At 47.3% G+C, this 19,784-nt stretch overlaps 1 protein-coding gene across 1 annotated transcript in view; it reads right to left on the bottom strand.

Moving 5' to 3' along the window:
• Window positions 1–19,784, bottom strand: part of LOC142312322 (uncharacterized) — an 80,354-nt gene that overhangs the window by 25,376 nt on the left and 35,194 nt on the right. The window contains exons 2-5 of the mRNA XM_075351251.1: window positions 17,546–17,695; window positions 17,245–17,418; window positions 17,040–17,163; window positions 16,859–16,956 (exon numbers count right to left, since the gene is read on the bottom strand). Of these exons, the coding sequence (XP_075207366.1) occupies window positions 16,859–16,956; window positions 17,040–17,163; window positions 17,245–17,418; window positions 17,546–17,623 (474 nt within the window). The 5' untranslated portion in view covers window positions 17,624–17,695. The remainder of the gene's footprint in view (window positions 1–16,858; window positions 16,957–17,039; window positions 17,164–17,244; window positions 17,419–17,545; window positions 17,696–19,784) is intronic.

Here is a 19,784-nt window from a genome sequence, read left to right on the forward strand (position 1 = left end):
ATAAGTACCCTGTTTTTCCGACGTCTTAAGACGTTAGGCCGTCGCTATGGGGTTAAATGCTCTGCATCTCTATGATAAAGGTGGCGGAAGCACAGGTGATAAAACAACCACTCACACAAATATTCATGGAGGGAATGGTTTCCCAGTATTATAAATGCACACAGATAAGACCTGTATAGGGTGCCATTCATACAAATAAGTGTAGTGCACAGTGACAGGCTTACAGCCGTTTAGTGACACTCTTATTATTAGATGAGCTGAGCTGACCTGTAAGTTCATCCTAAAAGGACACTCAATGTACTGTATGTTAAATGTTCATCCACAGCTTACAAGTTGGACAGGCAATGAGTAGTTCTTATCTGAAAGGTGCGAGTCATCTGTGCTTTATACCCAGCATTGTCTAATCATGCAGGAGGTTAGACCAGGAGATCAGAGCTGGATCCTTACATCTCACACACCTAACCTAAGAAACCTAAGCTATGGTGGATCGTGTTCGCACTCTAGGTTTTGGCTGGCTGCTTATGATTGGACAATTCATACAAGCAGAAGAAGTACAAGCCCCCACTGAAAAGCAACTAATGCCCAATTGGACATAATAAGAAAAAAAATAATTCATTATATGCCAGTACTTAGATTGCGAATATTTCCACAATGGAGAGGTGAAATTGAACAAAAAAAAAAATGCGTCTGAAAGTTTTATCAATGAAAAAGTCAGCTCGTCCAGTAAAAAACCACAAGCCCTCACATGACTCTGTAGGAATAAAAATGAAACAATTGTATCTCTCAAAATATGCAAAAAATTTTTTTTTAAAAAAAAAAACAAAAAAAAAACAAAAAAAACAAAAAACAAAGTTGTTTTAGTGTTTGATAGTAGCCAAACTTAAAAACCCAATATAAACAAACCTGGTATTGCTGTAATCCAGGGCTGTGGAGTCGGAGCTCATTTTGGTGGAGTCGGAGTCGGTATAAAATGCACAGACTCAGACTCCTAAAATATATAATAAATTGGGGACAGTAGTGCAATGCAGAATGTGCTGAATATTTTTTCATAGGAATTTGGGAAAGTTATGAAATGTCCTATAAATGGCTGTTCTATTCCTGATCTAAAGCTACATTCACACATTGCGTTTTAGCTGTGTTTTTTGAGGATACGTTTGTTAGCTGCAAAAGCAGATCAGCTTTTTAAAAAACCGCATCACCTGAAAGGTTTTTGAGCTCATAAATACCGTATTTTTCGGACCATAAGACGCACTTTTTTCCCCCAAATGTTGGAAGAAAGTGGGGGGTGCGTCTTATGGTCTGAATGTAGGGCTGTGGGGAATGAGGGTGCTGGGGTGGAGTGGGTCATCGGGGCACGAGTAGGCTGTGCAGCGCCTGCCGTGACCACGTGGGCCCACTCATTACATATGCACGCCCATCCTCCCCGCCCATCATCTCTCAGCGCTGAAGTCAGCACTGACAGGTGGGCGGGATGATGGGCGGGGGACGCGCGCATAGTAAACAGCCGGGCGCATGATCACCCCTGGAAACTACAGCCTGGAGTGATCATGTGCGGCTGTATTCACTGCCCCCCGCGCATCATCAGCGCGGGGTGCAGTGAATCAGTACACTCACCGGCTATGATCCCTGCAGCACCGGTATCTCCTCCTGTCTGTGCTGACCGCGGCTGTTTGGAGACTAGCGGTGCTCACAGCGATGACGTCATCGCTGTGCGCACGTGTCCACACGCAGCCGGCAGAGACAGGAGGACATCGCGGTGCTGTAGGGATCGTGGCCGGTTCCACACTGCGGCGCTGCTGCTGACACAGACGGTAGGAGGAGCGATGCTGCAGGGAGTGAGGTAACGAGTAAGGTGAGTATGAACGTTTTTTTTTTTTTTTTTTTATGTGCCACAGGATGCGGGCCGTATAGCAGGATGGCGGTATATGAGCAGGATGGGGGTATATTGTGAGCAGGATGGGGGTATATTGTGAGCAGGATGGGGGTATATGAGCATGATGGGTTATATAGCAGGATTCGGCCATATTCCAGGATGACTGTATATAGCAGGATGAGGGTATATGAGCAGGATGAGGCCATATGCCACGATGGGTTATATAGCAGGATTCGGCCATATTCCAGGATGATGGTCTATAGCAGGATGAGGGACATATACTTTATATACAAGGCAGGAGGATTATTACCAGGCTGGGGTACCTTAGTAGAGAATTTGGGGACATTACCCCCATAACAGTGTCAGCAGCAGATCCTCGCCCCATCATAACCACATTTTTTGCTTAAAATTTTATTTTCCTATTTTCCTCCTCTAAAACCAGGGTGCGTCTTATGGTCCGGTGCGTCTTATAGTCCGAAAAATACGGTAATGCTTTCAATAGCAAAAGCAAATTAGAAAACACCACAAACTGACTGCTCATTCTTTGTGAGGATCCTCACAAACGCTGTGTCTGAATGTCCTATCTTGAAACCCATTGCCTTTGCTGGATGCCCAGAGTCACTGCATTTCACTGAATTATTTTGCCATCAATGCTTGATATGTTTGTAACAAGAAAGAAATTGTTAGCAAGACACTGGCAGTAAAAGATAGTAAAGCTCATCACACCAGCCAGTTTCTCCAGGCCTTAGTGGAAAAAGTTCTGCAAGATTACGAACTCAAAAAAGAACAGGTTCTTGCCATTGTAACGGACAATGCTTCAACCTTACTGTAAGTACAATTAAACTGATGAATGAGAATAATGAACAACTGCTAGAAGAACATTTAGGATTCAGTATGTTTGAGATGGAGCCACAGCGCTGTTCATGTAACCGAGAAACAAGCAGATATTACAACAAAAGAACAGGATTATATGATCTTGTTGAAGCTGCTTCAAAACACTTTCATATTCATCATATGCGCTGTGTTGTGCACATGCTGCAGCTGGCAATAAGAGAGAGTCTGCAAGAGGGACCCCGGTTTCACACATCCGGCTTTTCGCAGGTTTGGCGGATGCGGCGCACTCCAGTACAGTGTATACAGTACAGTGGCAACGCGACAAACGCAGGTCACATGCTGTCATGTGACCGGAGCATGTGACCCGGAAGTTGCGGCGCTGCCACTGTACTGTATCGTACTGTACTGGCGTGCACCGCATCCGCCAAACCAGCGAAAAGCCGGATGTGTGAAACTGGGCGGACATGCTGGAAATCTAATTGTAAAAGTGAGGAAGTTGGTTATTGCCGCCAGAACCCCCGAAAATTGATTCCATCTTGAAGAGACGTGCTGGGAAATGGGCAATTGTTGATCAAGCCACTCGGTCAGGCAGCACTTATTTAATGACTGAGCGATTGCTTGAACTAAAATAGTTTCTTATACATATGGTGAACCCTCAAGTAACATTAACCCCTTCACGACCTTGGACGGATCTATCCGTCATGGAGCGTGTCCCGTTAAGCCCCGCCCCCTGCCGCGGGCAGGGTGCGGCGATTCGCGCACATATCAGCGGTTTTCAACAGCTGACATGTGTGCCTACATGTTACGAGTGGAATCGCATTCCAACCGTAACATTAACCCCTTACATCTCGCTGCCAAAGTCTGGCAGCGAGATGTATATGCGCGGCGCCATGTTTTTTACTTACCGCTGACCCCACCGGAAATCACGTGAGTGATCACGTGACCATCGGTGGTTGCCATCGTAGCGCAGGGTCATGTGATCACACCTGCAGCTATGATGTTTCACTTTAGTTTTCCCTCGGCCGAGAGCAGAGAGAAACAGAAAGTGACGATATCTGCTGTGTACAGCTGTTTAGCTGTGATCAGCAGATAGATAAGAGCGATCGGATTGCTGATCGCTATAGCCCCCTAGGGGGACTAGTAAAATAAAAAAAAAAAAAAAAAAACCTAAAAGTTTAAATCACCCCCCTTTCACCCCATTGAAAATGAAAGGGTTAAAAAATAAATAAATATACACATTTGGTATTGCCGCGTTCAGAAATGCCCGATCTATCAAAATATAAAATCAATTAATCTAAATAGTAAATGGTGTAGCGGCAAAAAAATTCCAAACGCCAAAATTACGTTTTTTGGTCGCCGCATGTTTTACGCAAAATGCAATAACAGGCGATCAAAACGTAGCATCTGTGCAAAAATGGTACCATTAAAAATGTCAACTTGAGACGCAAAAAATAAGCCATCACTGAGCCATAGGTCCAAAAAAATGAGAACGCTACGCGTTTCAGAAAATGGCACAAAATGTGCGCCACTTATTGGACAAACTTGTGATTTTTTTTTAACCCATTAGATACAAGTAAATCTATACATGTTTGGTGTCTACAAATTCGAACCGACCTGAGGCATCACACCCATACATCAGTTTTACCATATAGTGAACACTGAATAAAACATCCCAAAAACTATTGTGCGATCACACTTTTTTTGCAGTTTTCCAGTACACTATATGGTATATGGTTTCTTTTAAAAGTACAACTCTTTCCGCAAAAAACAAGCCCTCACATGGCAAGATTGACAGAAAAATAAAAAAAAAAAGTTACAGCTCTCGGAAGAAGGGGAGCAAAAAACAAAAACGCAAAAACGGAAAGTGCCCGAGGGCTGAAGGGGTTAAATGAAGGTCAATGGACACAGGTGGCTGAATTGAAGGAATTGCTTAATCAACCATTTACCGTGACTAAAAAAATTACAATTTGAGGATTTAACTCCTGGCATTTTCATAAGAGAATGGAAGAACTTGCTATTTTGCCTGTCCTAAAGAGGACGTTTAATCGCAGATGGCATTTCTGCTTTAATGAAATGGAGAGAGACACAGCTATTGGAAAATAAAATTCTTCTGGCAGCTGTTTATGTGGACCCAAGTCATCGTATACTGCTTGATGATCAACAGCTTACTAAAGGAAAAGAACCTTTGAGTGAGGTAGCAGTTAGGATGAGCGACTACAGGACTGCCAGGCGCAAGAGGACTTGGGTCCTGACAGTGCTACTGCTGCCATATCTTCATCCTCATCAGATGAGGAGTTTAACTTTGACAAGTATTAAGATGACATGGAGCAGGCAAAGCGTTGCCGCAAGGAAAAAGATTTCACTCTGTCTCCTATAGCAGCAGATTGAAAAATTTTACTGAAATCTGGTCACTTGCTCTCAAAGAAATAAAAAAATTCAACCGTTCATCATAACTGACTGTGCATGAGGCAATCCTTTATATCTGGAAATTGTTACAGATGTTGCCCATGTGGTTACGGCTTTGCCTCCAATCCAAGTTAGCATAGAGAGGTTGTTCTCTAGCCTTAAAATTATTAGGTCAGATTTGAGGTCATCTGCGAAGGAGGATCTGCTGGAAGCAATTCTATTTCCTACAACAAATTCATAGACTGCACAAATGTTATTTAGGATGTTTTTGTTGAAAACGGTTTCTTGTCACTTACATAGTGTAATAAATAAATAAATAAAAAATATATATATATAAATATATAAATATATATATATATATATATATATATATATATGACAGTTTAAAAAAAACATACTAAATAATAACATTTAGTATAATGCTTATATTTAAGTGAAAAATGTATTGTAGTACAATGTGAACATCAGGTATTTAATCATTTTTATGATACAATAATCAAGAAATTTAGATAGAAGATAAAACATTTATTGGAATACAACTTTAGAACACAAAAAACTAATAAATTGTAAATATAATTTTTTATATATATATATATATATATATATATATATATATATATATATATATATATATATATATATATATATTATATATTATATATATACACACACACACACAAGATATATATGTAATCTACTGTATATTACATAGTGTATTACATATTTACAATTTATTACAGTTTGTGTTCTAAAGTTCTATTCCAATAAATATATTTTATGTTCAATCCAAATATCTTGATTTATTGTATCAGAAAAATTATTAAATGTCTGAGGATCACATACACATGTTCATGTACTACAATAAATTTTTCACTTAACTATAAGCAATATATGTAGGAGTCGGAGTAAGAGAAATTGAGGAGTCGGAGTAGGTTTGGCTTACCGACTCCACAGCCCTGCTGTAATCGCACCGTCCATGAGAATAAAAAAAAAAGTCTAAAATCACTTATACTTCACAGTATGTGTACCGCCCCGTGCTCGGCAGCCGAACCGCTCGGATCCGGACCTTCAGTGGGTGGCTCCAGGGTCTCCGGACCCGGGGGCCTCACGGTCACTTCAACCCAAAAGGTGATTGTGGTTTGGGGACGTAGTAGTACGGCCGGAGCCGTGTTAAGTTCGTGACGCCACCCACGGGATGTGGTGAAGGTGGACACCACCACTGCAGTTACGGGGCACCCGGGGGAGATGTTGCGCAGAAAGTTGTTAACCCCCCCGTGGCCAGGGATGGTGGCCCCGGGACCCGTTGGGGGTTTGTTGGTTTGGCGGTGCAGGGAGATGGGCGACCGGAGGGTGCTGATGTACTCACTATCAATGAACACACGAAATTGGTAAACCAAGATGATGGTGGTCGGTGCCCGCAGACTGCTGTGGTCTGGTCCCCCACCCGGTTGGTGGTCTCTGTCTTTCTCCTGCACCTGTGTTTGATGGTGAACTACCTGCGCTTGCAACTTCAGGAGTCCGCTCCCAGCTTGTGGTCGCCTAAGGAGCCCTTTGCCCGCAGACGCTGGCCCGTGGGATCTCTGAGCCGTGGCGGAGGCCTTCTATCCCCCTCGCTGGGCTGTTGCCTTCAGTCGGGACTTTGGGTGGGACAGGACCTCTAGTCCTGGCCGCAATCAGTTAATTAGCTAGCCCCCAGTAGCTTCTGGACCTAGCTTCAGGGTCTGAGTCCCCCTCTTTGTGCTCCGGTTTCCAAGTCGGTTCCCTGGGTCGGTACCGGCGGGCCACTACCCTGTCCCGGTCCACCTCGGTTCCACCGAGCCGTCTTCCCAGCTCCTGCAGACGGAGACCGCCGTCTGCCTCCTAGCCAAAAGGTACCAGGGCTCCTACCCTGGCACCTGCTCAAATTGGTTCGCTCTCCTCTGCTGGAGCTGCACACAGCTCCAGCCCACACACCTCTCCAACTTGAACTCTACTCCTTCACTCCTGAACTTGACTGCGTACTTTCCCGCCTCAGGCTGTCTGAGACTCCTTGGTGGCGTCTTCCAACTGCATGGTTCCGCCCCCTGGTGTGTCCATCAAGCCCTGAGGGGGTGACTAGGGTTTAAGGTTTGGCTGTGTGTTACCTATGAGGGACAGGTGTAATGCGGGGTGCTATCTGTGACTACCTGGCCTGGCCAGGGCATCACATATGAAATAAATTCTTGACCTGATGTTGATTTGTTTGTTCTGCCTCCCAAAGATCGCAGTAAGGTGCAACTCATTTATCTGGTTCTCTACACTGAGCGCTTAGACCAGGGTTAAATCTCTGAAATACAACATTCAAATGAAACCCACAACGGAATATTCCCTATAAGGAGGCAGATAGGCCAGAGACAGTCCAGTGTCTCTATGATCCGGCGGTGTCCGTCTTTTTAAGTGTGCATAAAAGAGCAGTCGGCCACAGTTTTGTGCACTTCTGAATAGTTTGACACCGCTGAACAGAATTGAGACCAGACTAACACTGCTGCCTCAATTACAATGAATGGATCTCTTGGTGGTTTCATTTGAATCATGCCATTTGGAGATTTACACATAAACCTGTCACGCTAATAGATTGGGGAGAAGGGGCGTTAAGCCCTGAACCAGGTTGACCCGGACCGGAGGGCCATCACTAAGTGCCTACCTGGTCATCACCAGAGCCTCTTATGGTGAGGTTGTATTTCGTTGACAGTAGGTACCAGTACCAATCCAGGGCAGTCCCTAGTTCTCACGAATAGGCAATAGGCTGCGTGAGAAACATGGGGTGGGAGCTACTGCCTCCAGGGAAGAATAGGAAGGATAAACTTATGGTACTTTGAGCAACCCTGACGTGCCAAAAAAAGGTTCTTTCACCTTGTGCGGCAGTCACGTGTCCATCCCCGTCTTACGCTAATCATAACCGTGTCTATTGAGCAGGGCAGGAGGAACAGTAGTCCTACTCTATGATAATGACACAAAGGGAAAACGACAGACAAAAGGAAAAAGTAGCTGCATTCACAAACAGATGGAAAAAAAAAAAAAAAGTGGGAAGAAAAGCGAAATAAATCAAAAGGGAGAAGCAAACTTCCAAACAGCAATCTCCAGGATCAAGTTCAAAACACTTTCTCTTTCTATGGCTGATGCCTCCATGCCAGGACCCACGGAAAAGCAAGTTATCACTGGCAACTACTAAAAAGGTAAAGTGGTGAGTACTTCTACCAGGAAGAGAGGGTGGGGGGAGTTGCAAAAATCAGAACAGATGAAACAGCTCAAGACGGTAAGGCTATGTGCACACGTTGCGTTTTTTTCAGCGCGGAAAAAAAACGCACCCTCTGGCAGCGGGGAGAATTGTAAACAATGCTTTTTGAAAAAAACGCATCGAAAACGCATGCGTTTTTCATGATTTTTTTAAGACTTGTCAGTGTTAATAAAGTTGGTTGAACACAGACCTTTGGAAAAAAAAAAACCTTTGGAATAGAAGGAGCACCATTTGAATTTTAGAAAGAAGGGAATTTTGTTTACTTACCGTAAATTCCTTTTCTTCTAGCTCCAATTGGGAGACCCAGACAATTGGGTGTATAGCTTATGCCTCCGGAGGCCACACAAAGTATTACACTAAAAGTGTAAAGCCCCTCCCCTTCTGCCTATACACCCCCCGTGCATCACGGGCTCCTCAGTTTTGGTGCAAAAGCAAGAAGGAGGAAAAAATTATAAATTGGTTTAAAGTAAATTCAATCCGAAGGAATATCGGAGAACTGAAACCATTCAACATGAACAACATGTGTACACAAAGCACAACAGCCCGAAGGGAACAGGGGCGGGTGCTGGGTCTCCCAATTGGAGCTAGAAGAAAAGGAATTTACGGTAAGTAAACAAAATTCCCTTCTTTGTCGCTCCATTGGGAGACCCAGACAATTGGGACGTCCAAAAGCAGTCCCTGGGTGGGTAAATAATACCTCATAATAGAGCCGTAAACGGCTCCGTCCTACAGGTGGGCAACCGCCGCCTGAAGTACTCGCCTACCTAGGCTGGCATCCGCCGAAGCGTAGGTATGCACCTGATAGTGTTTCGTGAAAGTGTGCAGGCTCGACCAGGTAGCTGCCTGACACACCTGCTGAGCCGTAGCCTGGTGCCGCAAGGCCCAGGACGCTCCCACGGCCCTGGTAGAATGGGCCTTCAGCCCTGAGGGAACCGGAAGCCCCGAGGAACGATAAGCTTCGAGAATTGGTTCCTTGATCCACCGAGCCAGGGTTGATTTGGAAGCTTGTGACCCTTTACGCTGGCCAGCGACAAGGACAAAGAGTGCCTCCGAGCGGCGCAGGGGCGCCGTACGAGAAATGTAGAATCAGTGCTCTCACCAGATCTAACAAGTGCAAATCCTTTTCACATTGGTGAACTGGATGAGGACAAAAAGAGGGTAAGGAGATATCCTGATTGAGATGAAAGGGGGATACCACCTTAGGGAGAAATTCCGGAACCGGACGCAGAACCACCTTGTCCTGGTGAAACACCAGGAAAGGGGCTTTGCACGACAACGCTGCTAGCTCAGACACTCTCCGAAGTGAAGTGACTGCTACTAGGAAGACCACTTTCTGCGAAAGGCGTGAGAGAGAAATATCCCTCATTGGCTCGAACGGTGGTTTCTGAAGAGCCATCAGCACCCTGTTCAGATCCCAGGGTTCTAACGGACGCTTGTAAGGAGGGACGATGTGACAAACCCCCTGCAGGAACGTGCGTACCTGTGGAAGTCTGGCTAGGCGCTTCTGAAAAAACACAGAGAGCACAGAGACTTGTCCCTTAAGGGAGCCGAGCGACAAACCCTTTTCCAATCCGGATTGAAGGAAGGACAGAAAAGTGGGCAAGGTAAATGGCCAGGGAGAAAAACCCTGAGCAGAGCACCACGACAGGAATATCTTCCACGTCCTGTGGTAGATCTTGGCGGACGTTGGCTTCCTAGCCTGTCTCATAGTGGCAATGACCTCTTGAGATAACCCTGAAGACGCTAGGATCCAGGACTCAATGGCCACACAGTCAGGTTGAGGGCCGCAGAATTCAGATGGAAAAACGGCCCTTGAGACAGCAAGTCTGGTCGGTCTGGTAGTGCCCACGGTTGGCCGACCGTGAGATGCCACAGATCCGGGTACCACGACCTCCTCGGCCAGTCTGGAGCGACGAGGATGGCGCGGCGGCAGTCGGTCCTGATCTTGCGTAACACTCTGGGCAACAGTGCCAGAGGAGGAAACACATAAGGGAGCTGAAACTGCGACCAATCCTGAACTAAGGCGTCTGCCGCCAGAGCTCTGTGATCTTGAGACCGTGCCATGAATGTCGGGACCTTGTTGTTGTGCCGGGACGCCATTAGGTCGACGTCCGGCATGCCCCAGCGGCAACAGATCTCCTGAAACACGTCCGGGTGAAGGGACCATTCCCCTGCGTCCATGCCCTGGCGACTGAGAAAGTCTGCTTCCCAGTTTTCTACGCCCGGGATGTGAACTGCGGATATGGTGGAGGCTGTGGCTTCCACCCACAGCAGAATCCGCCGGACTTCCTGGAAGGCTTGCCGACTGCGTGTCCCGCCTTGGTGGTTGATGTACGCCACCGCTGTGGAGTTGTCCGACTGAATTCGGATCGGTTTGCCTTCCAGCCACGGCTGGAACGCCTTTAGGGCAAGATACACTGCCCTTATCTCCAGAACATTGATCTGAAGGGAGGACTCTGTCTGAGTCCAAGTACCCTGAGCCCTGTGGTGGAGAAAGACCGCTCCCCACCCTGACAGGCTCGCGTCCGTCGTGACCACCGCCCAGGATGGGGGCAGGAAGGATTTCCCCTTCGACAGAAGTGGGGAGAAGCCACCACTGAAGGGAAGCCTTGGCTGCCCGAGAAAGGGAGACGTTCCTGTCGAAGGACGTCGACTTCCTGTCCCATTTGCGGAGAATGTCCCATTGAAGTGGACGCAGATGAAACTGCGCAAAAGGAACTGCCTCCATTGCTGCTACCATCTTCCCTAGGAAGTGCATGAGGCGCCTCAGGGGGTGTGACTGGCCTTGAAGGAGAGATTGCACCCCTGTCTGTAGTGAACGCTGTTTGTTCAGCGGAAGCTTCACTATCGCTGAGAGAGTATGAAACTCCATGCCAAGATATGTCAGTGATTGGGCCGGTGTCAGATTTGACTTTGGAAAATTGATGATCCACCCGAAACTCTGGAGAGTCTCCAGAGCAATGTTTAGGCTGTGTTGGCATGCCCCTTGAGAGGGTGCCTTGACAAGTAGATCGTCTAAGTAAGGGATCACCGAGTGTCCCTGAGAGTGTAGGATTGCCACCATTGTTGCCATAACCTTGGTGAAGACCCGTGGGGCTGTCGCCAGGCCAAAAGGCAGTGCCACGAACTGAAGGTGTTCGTCCCCTATGGCGAAACGCAGGAAGCGCTGATGCTCTGGCGCAATCGGTACGTGGAGATAAGCATCTTTGATGTCGATTGATGCCAGGAAATCTCCTTGGGACATTGAGGCGATGACGGAGCGGAGCGATTCCATCCGGAACCGCCTGGTTTTCACATGCTTGTTGAGCAGTTTTAGGTCCAGAACAGGACGGAAGGATACGTCCTTTTTTGGCACCACGAACAAGTTGGAGTAAAAACCGTGACCCCGTTGCTGAAGAGGAACAGGGATCACAACTTCTTCCGCCTTCAGAGTGCACACCGCCTGCAGAAGAGCATCGGCTCTTTCGGGGGGCGGAGATGTTCTGAAGAAACGAGTTGGAGGACGAGAGCTGAACTCTATCCTGTAACCTTGAGATAGAATGTCTCTCACCCATCGGTCTTTTACCTGTGGCAGCCAGGCGTCGCAAAAGCGGGAGAGCCTGCCACCGACCAAGGATGCGGTTTGAGGAGGCCGAAAGTCATGAGGAGGCCGCTTTGGGAGCGGTTCCTCCGGCGGTCTTTTTAGGACGTGACTTAGACCGCCATGAATCGGAGTAAATCTGATCTTTCTGAGGCCTTTTGGACGAGGAGAATTGAGACCTGCCCGCGGTCCGAAAGGACCGAAACCTCGATTGTACCTTCCGTGGTTGAGGTCTGTTTGGTTTGGACTGGGGTAAGGATGAGTCCTTTCCCTTGAATTGTTTAATGATTTCATCCAATCGCTCACCAAACAAGCGGTCGCCAGACAATGGCAAACCGGTTAAGAACTTTTTGGAAGCAGAGTCTGCCTTCCATTCACGTAGCCACATGGCCCTGCGGACTACCACCGAATTGGCGGATGCTACCACCGTACGGCTCGCAGAGTCCAGGATAGCATTAATGGCGTAGGACGCAAACGCCGACGCCTGAGAGGTTAAGGACACCACTTGCGGGGCAGATGTACGTGTTACTGCATTAATCTGCGCCTGACAAGCTGAGATAGCTTGGAGTGCCCATACGGCTGCGAATGCTGGAGCAAAAGACGCGCCGATAGCTTCATAGATGGATTTCAACCATAGTTCCATCTGTCTGTCAGTGGCATCTTTGAGTGAAGCCCCATCTTCCACTGCAACTATGGATCTAGCCGCCAGTCTGGAGATTGGAGGATCCACCTTAGGACACTGAGTCCAGCCCTTGACAACATCAGGGGGGAAGGGATAACGTGTATCCTTAAGGCGCTTGGAAAAACGCTTGTCTGGACAGTCTCGGTTTTTCTGGACTGCCTCTCTGAAGTCAGAGTGATCCAGAAATGTACTCAATGTACGCTTGGGAAATCTGAAACGGAATTTCTCCTGAGAAGCCGACTCCTCAATTGTAGGAGCTGGGGGAGAAATATCCAACACCTGATTGATGGTCGCTATAAGGTCATTCACTACGGCGTCACCTTCAGGTGTATCTAGGTTGAGAGCGGCTTCAGGATCAGAATCCTGATCTGTTACCTCCGCTTCATCCTCCAGAGAGTCCTCCTGCTGAGACCCTGAACAGTGTGATGAGGTGGAGGGAATTTCCCAGCGAGCCCGCTTAGGCGGCCTGGGACTGCGGTCCGTGTCAGAGACCTCACCCTGGGACCTATATCCCAGTGGCACTTTGCTGTTCCAATTGAGGGGGACCAGGGGTCAAAGACTGAACAGTGCCCGGGGCCTGAATCACCGGTCTGGACTGTAAGGCTTCTAGTATTTTAGCAGACCATTTATCCATACTCTCAGACAGTTTGTCAGCAAAAGCTGCAAACTCCGTCCCTGTCACCTGGATAGTGGTAGCAGGTGGTTCCACCTGGGCCACCCGTAGCAGAGGCTCCGGCTGAGTAAGTGCCACAGGGGCCGAGCATTGCACACAATGAGGGTCAGTGGAACCTGCCGGTAGTATAGCTGCACATGAGGTACAGGTTGCAAAGTACGCCTGTGCTTTGGCACCCTTGCTTTTTCCGGACGACATGCTGTTGTCTCCTCTGAGAACAATCCAGGAGGGTATATAGCCAAAAATCAACAGAGCGACCGTACAGTGCAAATGTATAGCCTATAATATATATATATATATATATATTATATATATATATTATATATACATACATACATACATACATACATACATACATACATACATACATATATATATATATACACACACTTCGGCACTCAGTGGGGCCAGCACCACAGGTGCTGCTTACCGACCGCTCAGAGCGGTTGTGTGATCACGAGATTCCCTGCCTGGGTCTCCCTGTGTTGTCTCTCCTCTCCAGCGTCTGAATCGCTGACAGGAATGGCTGCCGGCGTTCTGTGGAGAGGAGGGGACCGTGGGCGTGCCCAAGAAAGTGCGGGAATCTAGTGCCCCAGTGTACTGAGTGAGGGGGGAGGAGGATACTAATGTATGCTCCAGCCCTCAGCGCTGACGATCTGTGCAGCGTCCCGCCCTTCCCCTGACTGGCAGGCCTGTGGGCGGGAATATGCGACACTAGGCCGCAGAAGCCGGGGACTAAAGTTATAAGCGCGGCCGGCAATAAGCGCGGCCGTGCGGTAGTCCCCGGCGCACTAACACACCCAGCAGTGCTGCAATGTGTATGGCACAAGCACTCCATGCGCGGTCCCCACGGGGACACAGAGTACCTCACAGTAGCAGGGCCTTGTCCCTGACGATACCCGGCTCCTATCCAGCAGATTCCCAGGGGCTGCGGAGGGAGCACGGTCCCAGTGCCTGGAGACCGATTAGGATCCCACTTCACCCAGAGCCCATTAAGGGATGGGGAAGGAAAACAGCATGTGGCTCCTGCCTGTGTACCCGCAATGGGTACCTCAACCTTAACAACACCGCCGACAAAGTGGGGTGAGAAGGGAGCATGCTGGGGGCCCTGTTATGGGCCCTCTTTTCTTCCATCCGACCTAGTCAGCAGCTGCTGCTGACTAAGCTGTGGAGCTATACGTGGATGTCAGCCTCCTTCGCACAAAGCACAAAAACTGAGGAGCCCGTGATGCACAAGGGGTGTATAGGCAGAAGGGGAGGGGCTTTACACTTTTAGTGTAATACTTTGTGTGGCCTCCGGAGGCATAAGCTATACACCCAATTGTCTGGGTCTCCCAATGGAGCGACAAAGAAAGTTGAAATAAACTTCGCGCACCATTTCACATTAGCAGGGCCTCTTGGGTACCTATACATCAGAAAACCCCCACAAGTGACCCCATTTTGGAATCTGCACCCCTCAAGGATTTTATTCAGGAGTATATTAAGCATTTTGAATCCACAGCTACTTCACCCAAAATGTTGCTGTAGCAACAATATTCTCACTGTTGGGCTATGTGGCCGTGATCCAGCGACACGGCGTGTAGTACACAGTGCCAGCCTTCCTGCAGAGATGTGAGTGTTGTCCCCGGGAGAACGCAGCTGCCCATGCCCACGATTTGGGTTCAGGCTGCTGTGGACTTTAGCTCTATTCTACCTGCAGAGAGCACTCTCGTCTCCACAGCATAAATTGACATGCAGAGGCTCGGGAAGCCACACCACCAGTCAGTTTATGCTGCGGAGAAAAGAAGCACAGTGGGCATGGGATCTCCAAAAATCTTTCCACTGTGCTTCTATTGCACAACGCAGCGTTATGGACGCAGGGAAAACACTCACCGCCCAAACCACTGCAAAACCCAATTGTGGGCACACAGCCAAAAAAGCGTCAATGGATATGGATATATATATATATATATCTATCTATCTATCTATCTATCTATCTATCTATCTATCTATCTATCTATCTATCTATCTATCTAACATCCCACCCCCCCTGCATATTCTAAGCTGGTGCCCTTTAGTGCCTTTCATGTGGCACTAAAGGGTGCCTAGCCTAGTATTTATCCAATCAATGGGTGGGAAGAGCCATAGTTATTGGACTCTTCTAAACCTAAAAATAGCAGGCCGCAGCCACCCCAGAAGTGGCGCATCCATTAGATGCGCCAATCCTGGCACTTCGCCTCAACTCATCCCATTGCACTGGTGCAGTGGCAAACGGGGTAATAAATGGGGTTGATACCAGATGTGTAATGTCACCTGGCATCAAGCCCAGCAATTAGTTATGTCACGGCGTCTATTTGATACCAGACATAACTAATTGACAGTAAACAAAAGCAAAAAAAATGACAAAAAATTTTATTAGAAAAAACACTCCCCAAATCATTCCCTCGTTCACCAATTTAATCAAAAAATTTGAAAAAAAATGGGTCCGCAGAAATCCATTTGGACGTCCCACGTCGGCTCTGGACCTTCTAGAATATGGGGACACGTTCAGGGAACGTATCCCCCATTTTCTAGGAGGGCAGACCCCCCATTTTCTAGGAGGGCAGACCCTCCATTTGAGGAGAGTGGGTGCCAAAAATCTGCATCCACTCTCCCCAAGACACAGCTGCAGACTGCCGAGCAGCCAGCACAGCTCTCTGAACACAGTGCTGGCTGTCAGCTGATCTGCACATGTGACCGCACTGACCGGCATCTGCTGTGAAGGGAGGAGGGGGCCGCGGGGGGGATCAGCGCTGCGACCGGACAGGTAAGGGGGAATACCGGGGGGAATAGGGGGTGACCTGGCAGGGCCTGGGGGGCATTTTCCAGGTAAATGCCTGTGTTCTGGCATGCCGACAAAGCCCACGGACCGCAACAAAAAAGCAGCTCACTGCGTTGTAGCTGCGTTCTGACCCGCATCATTGATTTCAATGAGGGAGAGAACGCAGCCACAACGCACAAAAGAAGTGACATGCTGCTTTTCTTTCTGCACCGATTTTTAGCATCCAAAACGCTGTGTTTAGAAACGCAGCGTGTGCACTGATTTTTCGGCTTTCTCATACACTTTGCTGGGAAAGCTGAACGCATGCAACTTGCCACTGAAACGCTGCGGTTCTAAACGCAGCGTTTCCGCGGTAAAAAACGCAATGTGTGCACACAGCCTAAGCCAAGAAACACAAAATGAACTGCTTAACCCAAGTAGCACCAGCACAAGAAAAGTCTGCACAGCTAACTGGAAAGCTAAGCAGATCCAAGCAGTGCTGGCGTGTGCTGCGTCCTTCTGACCTACAAAATAGGGACAACCTCTTTCTGATACACCTGTGACAAAACCATGATGAAAGTGCTCAGCATAGAGCATAGGATAAATGTGATCCAAAAGTCACATCAATAAATCAGCTCTAATCCTGCCATCTCCACGTTCTCATTACACAAGTATAACACATATAATACTGGAGGATAAAACAAGACTGAGCACAAGACCTTCACAGCCGTCTACACATCATAGGGAGATTTCATGGCCCCTTCTCTCCATCTACCTGATGATCCTGAGGAACATCGGGATCTTCTTGTTTACAGTCCTGTGGGAGAAGAGGACGGGGACATCTCTCTGGTGTTGTCCTCTTACTGGATAGACCTGGAGGAGACACATACAGGGACTGAATTCATTCCTTACATACAGATAATTATAGGCCGTGTGTATTTAGTCCTGTCTATTACCTGGTGATGTGAGGGGCCGGGGAACCTCCATCATGACGTCCTTGTACAGATCTTTGTGTCCTTCTAAATACTCCCACTCCTCCATGGAGAAATAGACGGTGACATCCTGACACCTTATAGGAACCTGACACATACAATGATACCGTCACCCCCGATCCCTTCATAGCGTTACTGTATAATGTCCCAGCATTCCCAGCAGTGTCACCTCTCCAGTCAGCAGCTCAATCATCTTGTAGGTGAGTTCTAGGATCTTCTGGTCATTGATGTCCTCATGTATCGGGGGGTGAGGTGAAGGCCACGTGATTGGGCTCAGGGGTCTTCCCTCAGACACAGGGGCCTGACAGCGCTCACTAGAGGTCTTCTTCACTACTGGGTAATCCTGGTTATGGAGAGACACAGTAAGAAATCTCACTCCAGACATTTCCAGAGTCCTCACCTCTCCAGTTCTGTCCATCTGTTATTCCCATAGATAAGAATGATGTAATGTGACGTCATCAGAATCTCACCTCTCCAGTAAGCCGGAAGAGGATCTCTAGGGTGAGGTGTAATATCCTCTCCGCCATCTTGTCCCTGTCCTTATCCATCCTTCACGGGGCAATCAGGAGGATTCTCTTCTATAGAAGATCTCCACTGAGAGGATCCGATATTGTAGGGACCTGAATGGAGAGAAGACGATGTAACATCATAAAGAATCCGCTGTAATAATACAATTACTGGACATAATAAGGAGAAACATATGAGGAGACAGAACGTGTAGATTGTTTGTGGAGTGATCACAGTGATGTCACCGTCACACTAGTTACAGTCAATCGATGGCAAAAGTGATCACGTGTCATACATAGTGACATCACGGCTGTGACCAATGACGTAGCTGCAGTGATGTCATCAGAAACTGAAGGAAACACAGGAGCATCAGCCCGAGAACAACACAACCGCACTTATACTGCTGCGCCCCCTGTGCACTCTCCACAGCAGAGGATGTCGGGGGAAGGGTCCGGTCTGTCGGATTCTCCAGTCGGATCTTTTACCTCCAGCAGATAAACAGCGGCGAATAGAGAACACAGGAGCCGACAGCCGAGCGTCCCTGTATACGGGAGAAACCACCGAGCGAGCGACTGTTCTCCCCAGCATCTAATGTGTATGGAGCCTGAGCCCAGTAATGGGGAATCTCCACACACCTCCTCCTGCAGAGCCGCACACTGGTTGAGCCTAGAATGTACAGGCTGTAGTCATGCCCAGGAAGGAGCCTGTACATTCTAGCTGACTCACTACTGAAGAAGATAGAATGTACGGGCTCCTTCCTGGGCCTGACTGTAGCCTGTATATTCTAGCTGTTTCACTACTGAAGACACTAGAACGTACGGGCTCCTTCCAGGTGTATATTACTGAGGATTTCAGATATACAGGCTCCTTCCTGGACCTGACTGCAGCCCGTACATTATAATACGCTCTTTACTGAAAAAACTAAAGTGTACAGGCTCCTTCCAGGTGTATATTATTATTATTATTTATTATTATAGCACCATTTATTCCATGGCCATTTACACGTGGAAAGGGGTATACATAAAAACAAGCACTATAATCATGAACATTACAAGACACAGACTGGTACAGGAGGAGAGAGCACCCTGCCCCTGAGGGCTCACAGTCTAATTACTGAGGATTTCAGCTATATGGGCTCCTTCCAGGTCCTGACTGCAGCCCGTACATTCTAGCTGACTCACTACTGAAGAAGCTAGAATGTACGGACTCCTTCCTGGGCCTGACTGCAGCCTGTACATTCTAGCTGTTTCACTACTGAAGACGCTAGAATGTACAGGCTCCTTCCAGGTGTATATTACTGAGGATTTCAGATATACAGGCTCCTTCCCTGACCTTACTGCAGCCCGTACATTGCAATACACTCTTTACTGAAGAAACTAGAATGTACAGGCTCCTTCCAGGTGTATATTATTTATTATTATAGCACCATTTATTCCATGGCGATTTACATGTGAAAGGGGTATACATAAAAACCAAGTACAATAATCATGAACAGTACCAGACACAGACAGGTACAGGAGGAGAGAGGACCCTGCCTGCGAGGGTTCACAGTCTAATTACTGAGGATTTCAGATATACGGGCTCCTTCCAGGTCCTGACTGCAGCCCGTACATTCTAGCTGCCTCACTACTGAAGAAGCTAGAATGTACGGGCTCCTTCCTGGGCCTGACTGCAGCCTGTACATTCTAGCTAATTCACTATTGAAGGCACTAGAATGTACGGACTCCTTCCTGGTGTATATTACTGAGGATTTCAGATATACGGGCTCCTTCCAGGTCCTGACTGCAGCCTGTACATTCCAGCTAATTCACTACTGAATACACTAGAATGTATGTGCTCCTTCCAGGTACAGTTGTGCTCAAAACAATAATGTGTTTAAAAACATGATTTAAGGCCAAAATTGTTATAATAGTTTTTATTTCCATGCATTGGGAATGTTGCACACTGTTTTCTAAATGAAAACATGCCGACAAATTTATAGATTGTTTAACTACTTTACAGAAAATATAAAAAAATGAACATTGGCTGTTAAAAAAAAATACCAGTGTGTTAAAATATATCCCTTAAATCATATATTTTTCTTCAAATACGTGATAAGGCGCATGAAAGACGAACTTAAAAAAAATGTAAAAATAAATAGATGTATTTTATATTTAGTAAAAGGTTTGCCAAAAAAATAAAGTTACAGTTCAATTACAGAAA

The sequence above is a fragment of the Anomaloglossus baeobatrachus genome, chromosome 5, assembly GCF_048569485.1.
Source record: "Anomaloglossus baeobatrachus isolate aAnoBae1 chromosome 5, aAnoBae1.hap1, whole genome shotgun sequence".
Taxonomy (NCBI): domain Eukaryota; kingdom Metazoa; phylum Chordata; class Amphibia; order Anura; family Aromobatidae; genus Anomaloglossus; species Anomaloglossus baeobatrachus.